Source organism: Rhipicephalus microplus, chromosome X, assembly GCF_043290135.1.
Source record: "Rhipicephalus microplus isolate Deutch F79 chromosome X, USDA_Rmic, whole genome shotgun sequence".
Taxonomy (NCBI): domain Eukaryota; kingdom Metazoa; phylum Arthropoda; class Arachnida; order Ixodida; family Ixodidae; genus Rhipicephalus; species Rhipicephalus microplus.
Window position 1 is genome coordinate 108,829,831 of NC_134710.1, and position 13,419 is coordinate 108,843,249.

General features: G+C 44.3%; 1 protein-coding gene across 1 annotated transcript in view; it reads right to left on the bottom strand.

Annotated features, from left to right (window-relative positions):
• Nucleotides 1–4,473: 4,473 nt before the first annotated feature.
• LOC119176259 (uncharacterized) overlaps nucleotides 4,474–13,419 on the bottom strand; it is a 79,715-nt gene continuing 70,769 nt past the window's right edge. Inside the window, exons 2-4 of the mRNA XM_037427455.2 lie at nucleotides 11,990–12,078; nucleotides 8,988–9,228; nucleotides 4,474–6,676 (exon numbers count right to left, since the gene is read on the bottom strand). Of these exons, the coding sequence (XP_037283352.1) occupies nucleotides 6,393–6,676; nucleotides 8,988–9,228; nucleotides 11,990–12,078 (614 nt within the window). The 3' untranslated portion in view covers nucleotides 4,474–6,392. The remainder of the gene's footprint in view (nucleotides 6,677–8,987; nucleotides 9,229–11,989; nucleotides 12,079–13,419) is intronic.

Sequence of the window (13,419 nt, forward strand, 5' to 3'; positions counted from 1 at the left end):
GGCGCGTGTGGTTGACTAAGACGGCTCTGCAGGGCTTATCTAGGAGACGCATACTTGAACGTATTATCGACGATGAAACACAACTGGTCATTTTCGTTAAAGTATAATGCATTTTTTTTCAGAGCAATGATTTAGGAAGAAAAAGAAAGTGCCGTAGTGAAGATATACCAGTCTGCCAGGCAATATATATATATATATATATATATATATATATATATATATATATATATATATATATATATATATATATATATATATATATATATATTGTTATATAGCAAGATGTTGCACCAGATTTGGCCCTCTTTAAAGGCTTCAATTGGAATAATAAAGCGCCAGAGCGCACGAGGTGCACGCGTATACTCACAACTCTTGTCATCGAAACGACGTGCTCACACTAACGTCTTTCCCTTGTAACACACATCAGTGTGAAATAAAGTAACAGTATATATGCCTCAAAACTAAAGAAAAATCTTCAAAAGCACCCCGCCATTTTGGCGAGTTAATACACATCACGGTTGCGAAAGCTAAGAGAAGCGTTAGAAGAGAAAAGGAAAACCACAAACAGAGATAGTTTGTTGCCTCTGTTTCCTGCAACGCAATCTCTGCGTTTTTTTTTTCTTTCGTTTTTTTTTTTCTGCTTCAGTTGTAATTTCCCAGCCAAGAGCAGTGTTGTTATCTTGTTGCGTGAGCCACGCCGCGTTTTTTCGGGTATTTTTGCTTGTACCTATCTGCTGCGCTGCTTGAAGAAACACTTCGCAATGTGTGCCCACAAATATGGCCTACCCAGACTACCTAATTTGATTGGACTGTCATGAGCATACAGCCACTGTTGCACACGTGTTAACATGCGCGCGTGAGGTTTAAAGTTCCTCGAAGCGTCAAGGTGGGTGTCTATACGTGAGAAACGGAAAGAGGTGGTTCGCCAGGCCGCTCAAGCTGTGCTTACCGTGAATCAAACGGCAAGCGTTAAGTACGACAAGGCACCAGTGAGTAAAAATGCCGTGGAAGCGGAATGTTGCGGGCACCGCATCGTGATGAGGTGCATGCTAACGCACATTTAGAGGCACGTAAATAATTACACTAATATAGTAAGATGGGTACCAGCTTATCAACTAAATTGCCGGTGCGCACCACCTTATCAGAAATTGGCAGAAAATCTAAAAATGAAGGAAACGAAGCCGCGAAGGAACTTATACTTGCAAAATACAATATAATATAGATGTTAGTCGATGAATCTGTTTGACTCTCTGCTCCAAACAGGGCAATAAAGCGCAGTGGATGAGTACTTGAAATACTAAATATGAAAAATGTGGCTGAAAGTAAATAAACAATGAACAAAATAAATATCAGCATTACTGGCCACTAATTAGGTCGATACGCTGATCCACGTCTCGCTGAAAGAGGCTTTATGTTATTGCAAAAACGCGGAAGCAAAATAAAATCCCCGACTAATCAAACTGCGCTGCATAGCAGCACCCCTTTCAACAGCAACTATAATCTGGCTAAGAGAACCATTATCCCAGCAGGCAATCGATTAGAAAAAGATGAAAAAAAAAACACGTTCTACACTGAAGAAGTGATTCTGCCACTTCGGTTGCTTTTTTTCACTTGTCCCGGAAAAATGCGCCTTTTGGTGTAACAGGTGTCATGTCAACGAACGGGTCCTGAAAATTTTCGGATTCAACTTGCATTGTTTTGGTGGAGGCACTGTAGCACGTGATAATATGTGATGAGTTTTGTGGAAACTTTTTCTCAGCAAACTTCAACACATCATTTGTCTGCGCGACGAGCACAAATTTAATTTGCGCCCTTGTATAGCAAGCAGATATACTCTCGTTCGTCGTTATTGTCCCTACACAATGAGTGGTTAGTGTAACACGGTATGATGCAGTCGCTTACATTGGGGATCTGCCACATCAAAGACTTGACCTCTATATAGTGAACAAGCTGAATTGCAGATTTGTAGGACTAGTTGGGCCGAGCGAAGGAAGGGTTTGTTCCGAAAGACGAAAAAAATGCTATATACTCTGTGACATGAGCGCCCCCAAAAAGACTGCGTAAAGCTTGGTCGTATTTGTTCCCATGAGCTTTGCGATTCAGACCCTTTGTCCGCCAAGACCGCAGAGATGTCTCATTCTTTCTCGTTCCGTGAACATTTCACCCTGTGCAAGAGACACGCTCGCGGTGTCGTTGCCGTGCAAACAGGGGTGCCACGACTTCCGGCGTATTTGTCGCGGCCGCATAAACGTGGACCGCCGTTTCGGAAACGGCTTTCACCCCGCTTTTCGCACCAGGCCTGTCTCATGAACGGCGGGCCGAGCAAACATCGCCCACCAAGGAGCCACGCGAGTTTTGTCCGTTCGCGGCACAGTAGCCGTTTATCGCTTGAGCGTGACGGCGGCTCGACAATGCCGCTTTGCCATGGCTTTGCCCTCTTCGCAGCGTCGCACTCGAAGAAAAACGTCACTGGCGAGCCCGCCTGGGCTCCTTCCGGTTCGGTCGTCGTGCTCTTCTTCTTCCCGAATAAAAATACAAAGAGTAGTGGTGCAAGCGAACACAAATTCGTGGCATCCGCGCTGCAGCCGATAGTGCTTGCATTCAGTTTCACACGAATGTTACTACATCTATATAGTTGTACGAATCAGCATTGGAAATCAGGGTCCTTCTCGCGCAATGTTCTTTGCGGTTCGCTACTTTTGTTACCCACTGCCTTAGCTTTGGGGGTATCTGCGTTGCACCTATACCCGTTCTAAGAGGGAGTCACGAGTGCATTCTTTCTTCTCTAAACCTAACCAAGGGTTGCTGCACTGCAGATTCAAACACGAAATCAACTAATCCTAATGTTTCATTTTAGAGCATTTATTACTAGCTGATATGTATGAACATCTGAACGTAGCGTCAATTGAATATGAAAGTGTATTTCTTTAGCGGCCAGGTCAAATACACATAAATAAAAGGAAGCTGTTTGGGGCATACCTTTATATTGATCTATAAGGTTGTTTGATGCCGACCATGTCTCTTCATCTGCTAAATTAGTTGTAGCTGTTTGCTGAACGTTATACACCTCGGACGCCGTAAACCAGTCTATTCATGGTCACCTGATGAACCTTTGAAGAAAGGGTATCACTATATTTTGCAACAAACGCTGCAACGACATAATAAAAAGAGAAGCTTGACAATTCCATGCTTTGTTCCCCGTTTGCGAGCTCACACAGCCATGAAGCCGAATGCTGAAGACACTAGCGCCACAATCTCCGCTGGTATTTCAAGCAAGAGACAACCTACTGCCATCACGACCTCCAAGACCCGTCCGCCTCCGCCATTCTCACACTCCGGCGCAGCCACGTCTGTCGAGGCCATGCATTCATTCACATCGTCACGCTTTTGATCGACGCAATCATGGCATGGCTGCAGTGAAATGCGGAGGCACTAAAGGTACGCTTCGAAAATATAGAATATAACTAGAAAGAAGGCAGATTCACGAAGCTTATAGTTCGCGATCTTTGTTGGTCGTTGTTACCGGCGTTTTGTTATGAAACAGGGGAAGCGAAATGGACCCCTCATTCGCTAGTTTACCCTGATATATTTAGTCATTTAGGTAGCCTTAGCAACCGTACTAAAATAAAGTGAAACGCGCTGTTTTACAGCCACGCTTCTAGAAGATACTAATATGCTGGTGCACTCAAAGTTAGAAACTATTTTTCTTGACTACAAAAAAAGAAAGAAGCGATGGAACTCTCCCTTCATATTTGACATCATTCTAGCTAGCAGTGACGGTACACGAGGAGTATCACTGAACCTTCTCAGAACAGTCCTACGGCGCCTTTGTGAAATAGCGCCAAGGTCTACAAAGTCAGGGCTCACCGTCTCTTACAGGGTAAAAAGAAAAAAAAATGCGACTGCTTCGCGCTTGCACCGACAAAAAATCTGCTTAATTATAGGCTTCTTCTTTGAGTACTTTTTGTTATTTTTACGTTTTTTTTCTTCATAAATGCCAGAAATTGCAAACGCTTTGAAGTCTGGAAGCCATGAGAGCCCGAAGGCAATGTCTTGCGGGATTTATCAACACATTGACTAGCACTGCGAAAAGTGTTACAGGGTGATCTAACTGGTCCTGAAATTATTCTGCCACCAACAGCCATCGTCGCGAAAAGCACTGTTCAATGGTAACATAAACGTAAAGACATGTTAGTAGTTACATGTCGTGTTCGAAGTTAAATAAATCAAAGCTTGGGTGGGCTTCATAGAAAGCAACAAGAACGCAAGAGCAAAGGCTGATCTCAGTAATTTCGAGTACAACGCAAATCTGTTGAACTGCCAAGGTACAAGTGAGACACTTAAACGAGTCTATACAGTATATTTGCACTTGTACGGTATATACAGAGATAAAACAAACAAATAAACAACCAAACAAAGTCGCGGCCTATGATCTCACACCATACAATAAAACAAAAAAGAAGGTCCACAAGATTTCTGAGTATATTTTTATTGAAAAACAAAATCCAAAAAAGGCCCAAAGCAAAAAAACTTTGTAGCTTTTATACAGAAAACCAAACAGTTACAGCATGCCTTTTTTTTTAACAAAATGAACTGCCAAACAGCTAACAAAATGTCACGTGTCACGAAGAAAAAGAAATCATGCGCTACATTTTTCTTTTGTCTCACTGCACATTTTGAGCTAGTTTAAAGTTACGCCAACCATTATTCGAGTTTTATGAGCAACAGGACAACAGAGGCACTGACATCAACTTCAAGAAACACCACCAATATTGAAAAGCACGTCCGATATCACGTGCACTGTAACAGACTACTTGTGACGGCATTCTCACACAACGCCGAAGAGAATGTGGAAGGAATACGGTTGACACGCGTATGGAGCACGAACATAAGTAAACAAGAAAGAACATCAAAACAAAACTGATAGTTGGACTTGTGCATACGAACCACTGACCAGCAGTCGCTTTCACATTGGCGTTTGGAGACACATCAACCGATGCGCGTGAAACGATGTATAAATACATTGTGCGCACACACTGAAACACGGCGAATCATAGAACTGCGAGAACAACGGAAGCGAAATGTACAATGAAGAGTGGCCCTTTGAGAGAAAACAAAAATCAAAGACAAGAAAGCACGGCTTCCCGTACGACGCCGAGACAGTGAGCGTCAGGATGATTATCTCCGTCGGTTGCCCTGCAATTCGGTGCACCTTGTTCCCTCAAGAAGGAACTCAGAAAGAGCAATTGTACGTACAACAGCAAAAAGAAAAAGGCAGCATGTTTATCCCCTCTCTCTGTATAATCAACGAGGTGAAATGCACTGTCAAAGGCAGAACCACCCCGTGAAAGGCTCCGCTGAGAGGAATGATCGAATCAAATGGTTACGCAAAGGGCTCTCAATAAGTTCCCAGGAATAAACAGTCCCCGCGTATATGGAAGGAGCTCGCAGGGGGACTTTCTACGGCGGTGTGTTTACAGCAAAGCAGTGGTCGTTACAACTTCAATTTTGCACCTCCAGTGAATCATGAGGTCGTAGCTCCAGAAAGAAAAGAAAAATGCTCCCTGAGAAAAGTTGTTCGGCTCTTTTCACGTCACTTGGGCTGAGTGTTTTCAACTTGTCACAGCATTTCTCGGTATAAAAGTGGCACGTTTGTGAATACACCGTGACGTCCGCGGGGTTCGTGCGGATTATAGTGTCTAGAGCTAAAGTACGGTGGCGGAATGCCTTCAATCTAGGCTGGATTTTGTTATACGAATCGATACCGTGGTACTTTAAAGCACCGAGGGTGACCTTCAGGACACGTAGGTGGAAATAACATGTCCTGAAGACTCTTAAAATTGTGAAGCAAAAAGAAAAATAGAAACACTCCTCACGCAGTGCTGCTAGACCACGGCGCCATCGATACGTCATCGATACCACAGTAACAGTTGCGTTAGAAGGAAACGCGGCTGCTATGACACCACGCGCGCTGACGCGTGATCAGCGTGAACATTGAAGTGTTCACTCGGTTTTACTGGGAACTTAGTGACCAGCCCCTGCTGTTTCAGGAGAGCGGATTGCTTACTCTTACACCTCGGCCCATCAAACACGTCGACTGGCTCTTACAAGACAGGGACGTCCGAGCTTTGTTTTTTCCCGCGGATTGAATCGCGTTCAAGCTTGCTGTTGTCCCCGGCAATGTAAATAGCCGCGACGAAAGAAATGAAACTCCCCCACCAGTTCCGTGCCGAGGGCACCGATCGCGTCTACGACACATGGCCTCCGTGTCTGCGTTGCAGTGCAAGCACGCGTTCCGACAGGCGCCATGGCGAGAAAGCGACGGCCCACTGAACTATGTACGAAAGAGAACAGAACCAGAGCCGAGGGTACCGGAAGGTGTAGCGTCCCGCTCAGAGGACGTGGAGATCGTCGCAGGACCGCGATCGCGAACAGGCCTTTCGCAGGAACCGCTTAAGGAAGACCTTGGCCTTGCACCCAGAGAAGGATGACGTGCAGCTGGAGTTTCGACCCCGCATTCGGACTGACTCGCGCTTACAGCTCTCCTTGTAGCTGATCTGATTCTTCAGACGAATCTGGTGCAGGAGGCCGGCCAGGAGCTCGTCCACGTGGTGGTTGATGCACGCTGACGTCTCGATAAACTTGACCCGCTCGTTGGTGGCCAAGCAGCGCCCGTCTGAGAGAACGAGCAAAACAAAGCGGTATTTTTATGCTGTGTCATTGCCATGAGCGATAGTCAGAATGTTTGATTCTACCAAAGGTCTATCACTCGATTACCCAGAGAAATGAGACATCAAGAAACCGAATTTCTGGGAAACAATATTTGGGCTCTTTTTTTTCCTTTGATATGCTATCTAGCAAGGTGCCTAAATCGTTGGTCATTATGTAATGCGTTTACTTCACTCCGCTATGGGCATTCAAGTTCAGTTTCCAGAGTAAGTTAACACACGCACATAAAAAGAACAAAACTAAAAACAAAAGTGGAACCTCCTAGGAAAAAAAAAGCCGCAAATACAAAAAACTAGCAGAGGTGTGGAAAACAAGAGCAAGAGCAAAGCTTCCTACACAGCCGAGCTGCAGCAGCGTGGATGTCGGCATATATGCATTCAGCTAAGCCTTTCAGCGCGCGGTTCGATGTCTGGGCGAAGGTCGAATAAAAGCTATAGCGCCAGAAAGGCGAATGTATACATGCTATAATGTGGGGACGGCTGCTGAATGCATATGAATTAGCGCATTTGCACCTGCTAGATGCAGCCACGGGTAACACGATCTTCGTTTTTTTTTTGTTCTTGTTGTCACTTTTGACTCTTTTTTAACAAGCTTCGCCCAAGCAATAAAAATACGCTCACATTCAATGTCGACTATCGAGCCATGGGCCGCAAAATGCTTCACTGCAGTAAGCCAAGCCTATATATAGATACGCATGTTGACGGCATGGAATACGCCCATCGACGGATATTTAGCGTTGTTTGGCATTAATGGTTGTTTGCCTGAGTTGTAGGTGCTAAACTCGAACATCGAAACAAAAGCTCCAGCTATCATCTTTTACTGACTACTGCAACAAATGTTGGCTTTACACATTTGTAGAAATATTCGCCAAATAGCGTTTCTGAAACCAAGGGGACGAAAATGGCCTGCACACTCTGCATACGATCATCGACAATCCCCTGTTTGCTTAGCTGCAGCTAAGCCCTGAAATCAGCTAGAGACTGCGCAAGAAACTCAAAGACCGAGATAGAAGTGCGCGGTCGGCCAACCACGATGTAATACGCACTAAATTATGTCCTGAAGAATTAATGAACTCTCCCACCTAAGGAATGAGCATGGGGGAAGAAATATTCCACTGTTGCCCAATATAGCCATATTCCAGTGATTCGGCTACGCACGAAAGCAATGGGAAGGAGGGAACAGTCCGCTTAAAAATTTAATCCGCAGTCGCTGAGTCTAAATCGATGAGCGCCGTACGAGCGTTAACCAGTGAAGGCAGCTACGACTTACTTATTGGCTCATTTCTTTAGCAGACACCAGGAATGCAGCGCGTGCCGCTCACGATGAGCCTCAGTAGAAACAGCCTCACATTGCACGGCGAGAAATACTGAAGCCTAAAGTATATACTTAGCGTAATACGTAGGGCTTTACCCTTTCAATCGAAGACCAGGACGGATCGTATTAACATTATCTGAACAGCATTTTTTTTTTGTTTTCGCTAGCTTCCTTATGCGGGCTTTAGGAGTAATTCACTAACGTACAGCTTCCCAGACATACGACCGGGCAACAAGAGATGAGCGCCTTTCAGATTTCTTGCTTTTCCTTTCTATATTTATTAACGCTTGCAGCTTGTCTATTCCACTCCTGAAGTACTTACAAAAATTATCTGTGTGGCTTTATAAAGTTTTACATGGGGATCTCCTTCTCTTCTCTCCCCTCTCTTTTTAATCCTTCTATTCGCCTTCTCTGGTCCCTCACCTTAGGGTAGCCAAGCGTAAGTCTTTCCGGTTAATTTCTCTGCCTTCTCTCTTTCTGTTTGCTTCTTTCCTCCTCTCTATGAGGCGATCAAGATGCTACTGTGAAAAAAGTGGTGGTCAAGGTAATTACGGGAACACCTCGTGGACGTCCTAAGTGGGTCTTGCTTTCTAAAGTCGTGGTGCCAGCGAACCTTCGCGGCTTAAAAAGCGTACACGACCTACACAAGAAAGAATCGCAAAAAAAAAGAATGCAGGTGGTTAACCAGGCACATGCTTGCTCTGCTGGCTACCCCACTCTGGGGGAATGAGAAAAGAGAGTATAAAGACGAGAGAGAGGAAGAGACAGAAAATCACTTTTGACCCTTCCTGTCTCCCCTAACTCATGCTTATTCTGTATCCCATGCTTTAGCTGAGCTGCACTTGCAATGACGACGCCTGCACGCGCATAGGACTGGGGAAGCAGCCACGAAAACACCGAAACAACAATGGGCCAAAGTATGGAAGTGAAGGTGCTTTACTTACCATCTGTGGTGACAGTGCGGTGACGAACGAGATCCGTCTTGTTGCCCACCATAATGACGGCTTTGTGATCCACGTTGTCCCAGCGGTGTATCAGAGACAGATACTCCTTCGCGACCTTCAAACTGCTTCGACTGCAAACGTTGTAGACGACAAGGTACGCATCTGGACGATACATGGCCGCAGGGTTGAACAGCGTCGGTGGAGATCTCAACGCCTGGCACGGGTTCCTGGTATGCTGCAACTGCACGCAAGAAAGAGAAAAAAATAAGGGGGACGTGCCACGTACATTCGCTTTTTTTTTTCAAACCACAATGCCACAGACCGTTAGCAGCACGTGAACTGCGGTGGTGATAGGGGACAGTAAACCTTTTAAAAAACGAATGCATGGAACAGGAAGGGAGCACTGTCTGGTTCAGTTGCTACACTTGTGTGGCATGGTGATTAGGTTTACTTATTATTACACAGTTTTAGTGGTGCAGCAAGAGTGTGGCCGACCGGCAAATATTGCAAGACCACAGTCTCCATTCTTCATCTTTACAACTTGCCTCAATACTTTTTTAACCATTGTACTAATGGGTCACCCTCATCAATTTTGCTATCACTGTTGTTTAAAGGTACACTAAATAAGAAAAGAATTTTTCTCGTATTAGTAAAATACTCTTACCTCGTACCGAAAACAAAACGCCTGTTGCGAGGTGATGCTTCATGAGCGAGAAAGTGAGCAAAAAGAAAATATGGGTGGCGACACCACCTCAAAATTGCCGCACTATTAGCCTTGACGTCACGTGTTTTGATGGCGCTTGCAATGACTTATGTTCCTAATCGGTAAAAATGAAATTGATTGTCCTCTGATCGATTGATAGACTTAACATACCAAGTTTGAGGAAGGAAGGAAGGAAAATAGAAGGAAAAGAAAGGCAAGGAGGTTAACCAGCCTATAGGCAGCCGGTTTGCTACCCTGCGCATGGGAAAGGGATGGGAGAGATGAAAGAGAGCAGAGAGGGAAGAGAGAAACAGCACATTCGGCAGCACACGCGCGCACACTCAGTCATAGTCCAGTCTTGTCTTTCGCGGTGTGTGACATTGCTGTTACAGTCGCTTGTTCAAGTCGGTGTCGCGTAGGAATTTCAACAGAGCTTTCGTCGCCTTCTGTTGCAATGTCTTCTCACGGGCTACCATTAATTTGGCGCCATTGTCACAACGAAACTTCTTCATACCAAGTTTGAGGAAGTTTCGTTGTGACAATGGCGCCAAAGTAATGGTAAGTACAATTTCAAATTTGGGACATCTCACACGGACATTCAGGCGTGAAAAGAAAAAATAAAACTATGAACTTGAATTTCTTGTGTAAGTATGAACTTATGTTGACCAACTGAAGACATTAGAGTTCTCAGAATACGGTATGCTCATTTAAACCTATTCGTCCTTCTCTTTAGTGTGTAGTTAACAGGCACACACAGCTTTATTCGAAGAATCTCAGGGATTTCCGTAAGCTCTAACTGTTCGGTGTTTATAGGCAGTATTGTTGTTTGTTATTGTCCTTCAAATTTACGTAATAAAAGAGTTGACATTACGTGCGCACTGAACTACTGAAATGTTAACGTAATAAACTGTTAGATTGTATGCATGAATCCGTGAATGGAAGTAATGTACCATCCACCTATGGTAACCCGCATGAAGCTTGTCTCAGTTCGCGAAAAGAGCACTTCCCATCAAGAAGATTTATTTCGCAACATGTATATTTGATTGACGATTGATATGTGCGGTTTAACGTCCCAAAACCACCATATGATTATAAGAGACGCCGTAGTGGAGGGTTCCGGAAATTTTGACCACCTGGGGTTCTTTAACGTGCACCCAAATCTGAGCACACGGGCCTACAACATTTCCGCCTCCATCGGAAATGCAGCCGCCGCAGCCAAACATGTATATTTAGTGATAAAACCCTTAAGACGCTTGACGAACATGCAAATATAACTATGTGAGCATGATACAAAACTCTATGCACATTTTATCTCAAAAGATATATGAAGCGTGTTTAAATTGAAAAAAAAAAGAGCGAGAGCGTCGCAAATTATAGGAAACCACTGACAGTAATATTTTTTAGGGTTCTTATAAATACAGTCATGTGTGGAGTACGCCGACTCAAGGTTAGGTGAGGGGAAAACTAAATAAATCAACAGTACGCCAGTTTCTTCATGAAAGAACTCGACTGATTGAAAAGCACCTGCCATTGCTGCAACTGCTAAAGCAGGCGGTATGTTAACGCAATCTTCTCGAGACTCTTCTCGCATCGTTTATTTACTTGTTTTGCTTCCTTTCTTTTTTTTTTCTTTTGCCTTATGGAGAACGAGGCCCAACATTCTTTAAGACCAGTGGTGTAAGGTCTTATATGGCTGGCGACAGCAAGTATTTGTGTCTTCTGCATTTGTTTTCAGCATTCGCGTACATACTCACTTTACCTGTGTTCATTTTCATATAGCCAGAGTACTTTATGATTTTTTTTTTGTCAAGCCGTGGAGCTCCATCCGGAAGCTTTGAATAACTTTATTCTTTCCGAACAAAGGCTTTTTGCATGAGGACTTGAGCGTTACTGCGAGCCTGAATACAGAATTCTGGTTGAGCGTTTTTTCAGCAATGGTATTTTCTCTTAAAATTACTGTCGGAACGTTTTGCAAGCTTTCACGCTCTACATTTAAGAGCGGGCTGTGTCAACAGTGTTAGGTTTAAGACGAGATAAGTTTAGAATACATCTATTTTTCTTCCACAGTGCGTTATCTGTCGCGATGAAGACTTAGACGTATAAAAAGACGCTGAAAGATTCACATTCCACGTTTACGTTGAAGCTTTTATTTGAAATGCAGTATAATTAGTTTCACTGCAGGAAAAACTGTCTAGTTTAATTGTCACTAATTCGCTCTGCTGCAGTAATATCATTTTGAAATGTACGTAAGCCTTCGGTCAATCACACTATATATAAGTGTCCTCAAGTTTAAACTTACCAGTTCGTCTTGATGTACATGTTCGATGAAGATGAGCTCAGACTCTTCTCCGTTGAGGACCACCATGACGGATTTCTCATTCTCTTCATCTGTAAAAAAAAAAAACACGAAGGCCGGTGGTTAAGAACTGTAAGACTTTCACACTCAACATGCCAATGCGCATCAAAAATAAGGAAAATAAACAGAAAGTCGATGGTACATGGCTGCAGTGCCATGAATAGGATTCACGTCAGCCGTCGTGAACAACCGCGTTAAACTTTTGAAAATAGCTTCGCCTAATAAAAAAAAAATCTGAAGGAAAACAACGTTCACGAGCAAACCGTGCATAGATGGTGTCCTATATGTACCTGTTTCCTACCATGTTAAAATAACGAGGAAATAAATGAAAAGAAAAACCCTCCTGGGTTTTATGATTGCCGGTGGCTTCCCGAGAACAAATGCAGGGAAAAGAGAGTTATTTCGCAAACGGTGCTCGCATCAAATAAATGTTTTCGAGAGAACGCATTCGTAAACAATCTCGCGTTACCAATACGGAAAACGACCAGAACCATGGCTCTACCGCTTCGTAGTGGCGTAGAATTTTCCATCTAGCCTAGTGTGTCAAGCGTCGAAATCTTCCACTTGGACGAATGTCATTCCATTTTTTTTTATGGGAATTAATTTTTCAGCCCAAACGTCGCTAAAATATCGCAAGCCGGCTGTTCATAAGCTGCACGCCATAGACTTACTATTTCTTTCATAACATCAGGGGCCAAACCCTGCAGATATTTGCTAGATCGGTCTCCACGAAAATAATAGAAAAAAAAGAATCCTTTGCCCGATCACAACATGCCACGGCTATACTTTTAAGACGCATTGCCAGCAAAACGGCTGCTAGAGAGCTGCTTCCGCTTGAACAAAAACTTAAACGTGGCTGCAAAGACACGAAACTGCTTTGTACCCCCCCCCCCCCTTTTTTTTTCGTGAGCGCAGCTCGGGAACTTCATTGTCAGTCAGAACGTCGAACTTCATTGTCAGTCAGAACGTTACTCGCTTGTTTGCCTCTCTTTCTCGCACAACTCCTTCAAACAACCGGCACTCTGATCGGCAGGTGCACGGCAGTGTAAAACGAGTGAACCAACTGAATAGAAAAAGCACAGAAAGGAGACAGGGAGCAGCACTGCTATTCCCAGAACGCGAAGTGTAATCGACAGGTCTCTTTGGCACACTCTCATGGATTGGGCATACAAATAGAGCGAAACCACTGTTCCAGCCACAGAAACAAGCACCGGAGATGATGTGCGTGCAGCTTGAGCAAGGACGCGCCTTTGTATATCACGCGATATAGCGTACCGAGAGAAAACAGCCCGGTGGCGGCTGTCAGCGCGGCGGTGGTGGCGCGTCATTGGCTCGCACGGCGCTGTAAAATGCGCAGGCGCACATCGAAGCTC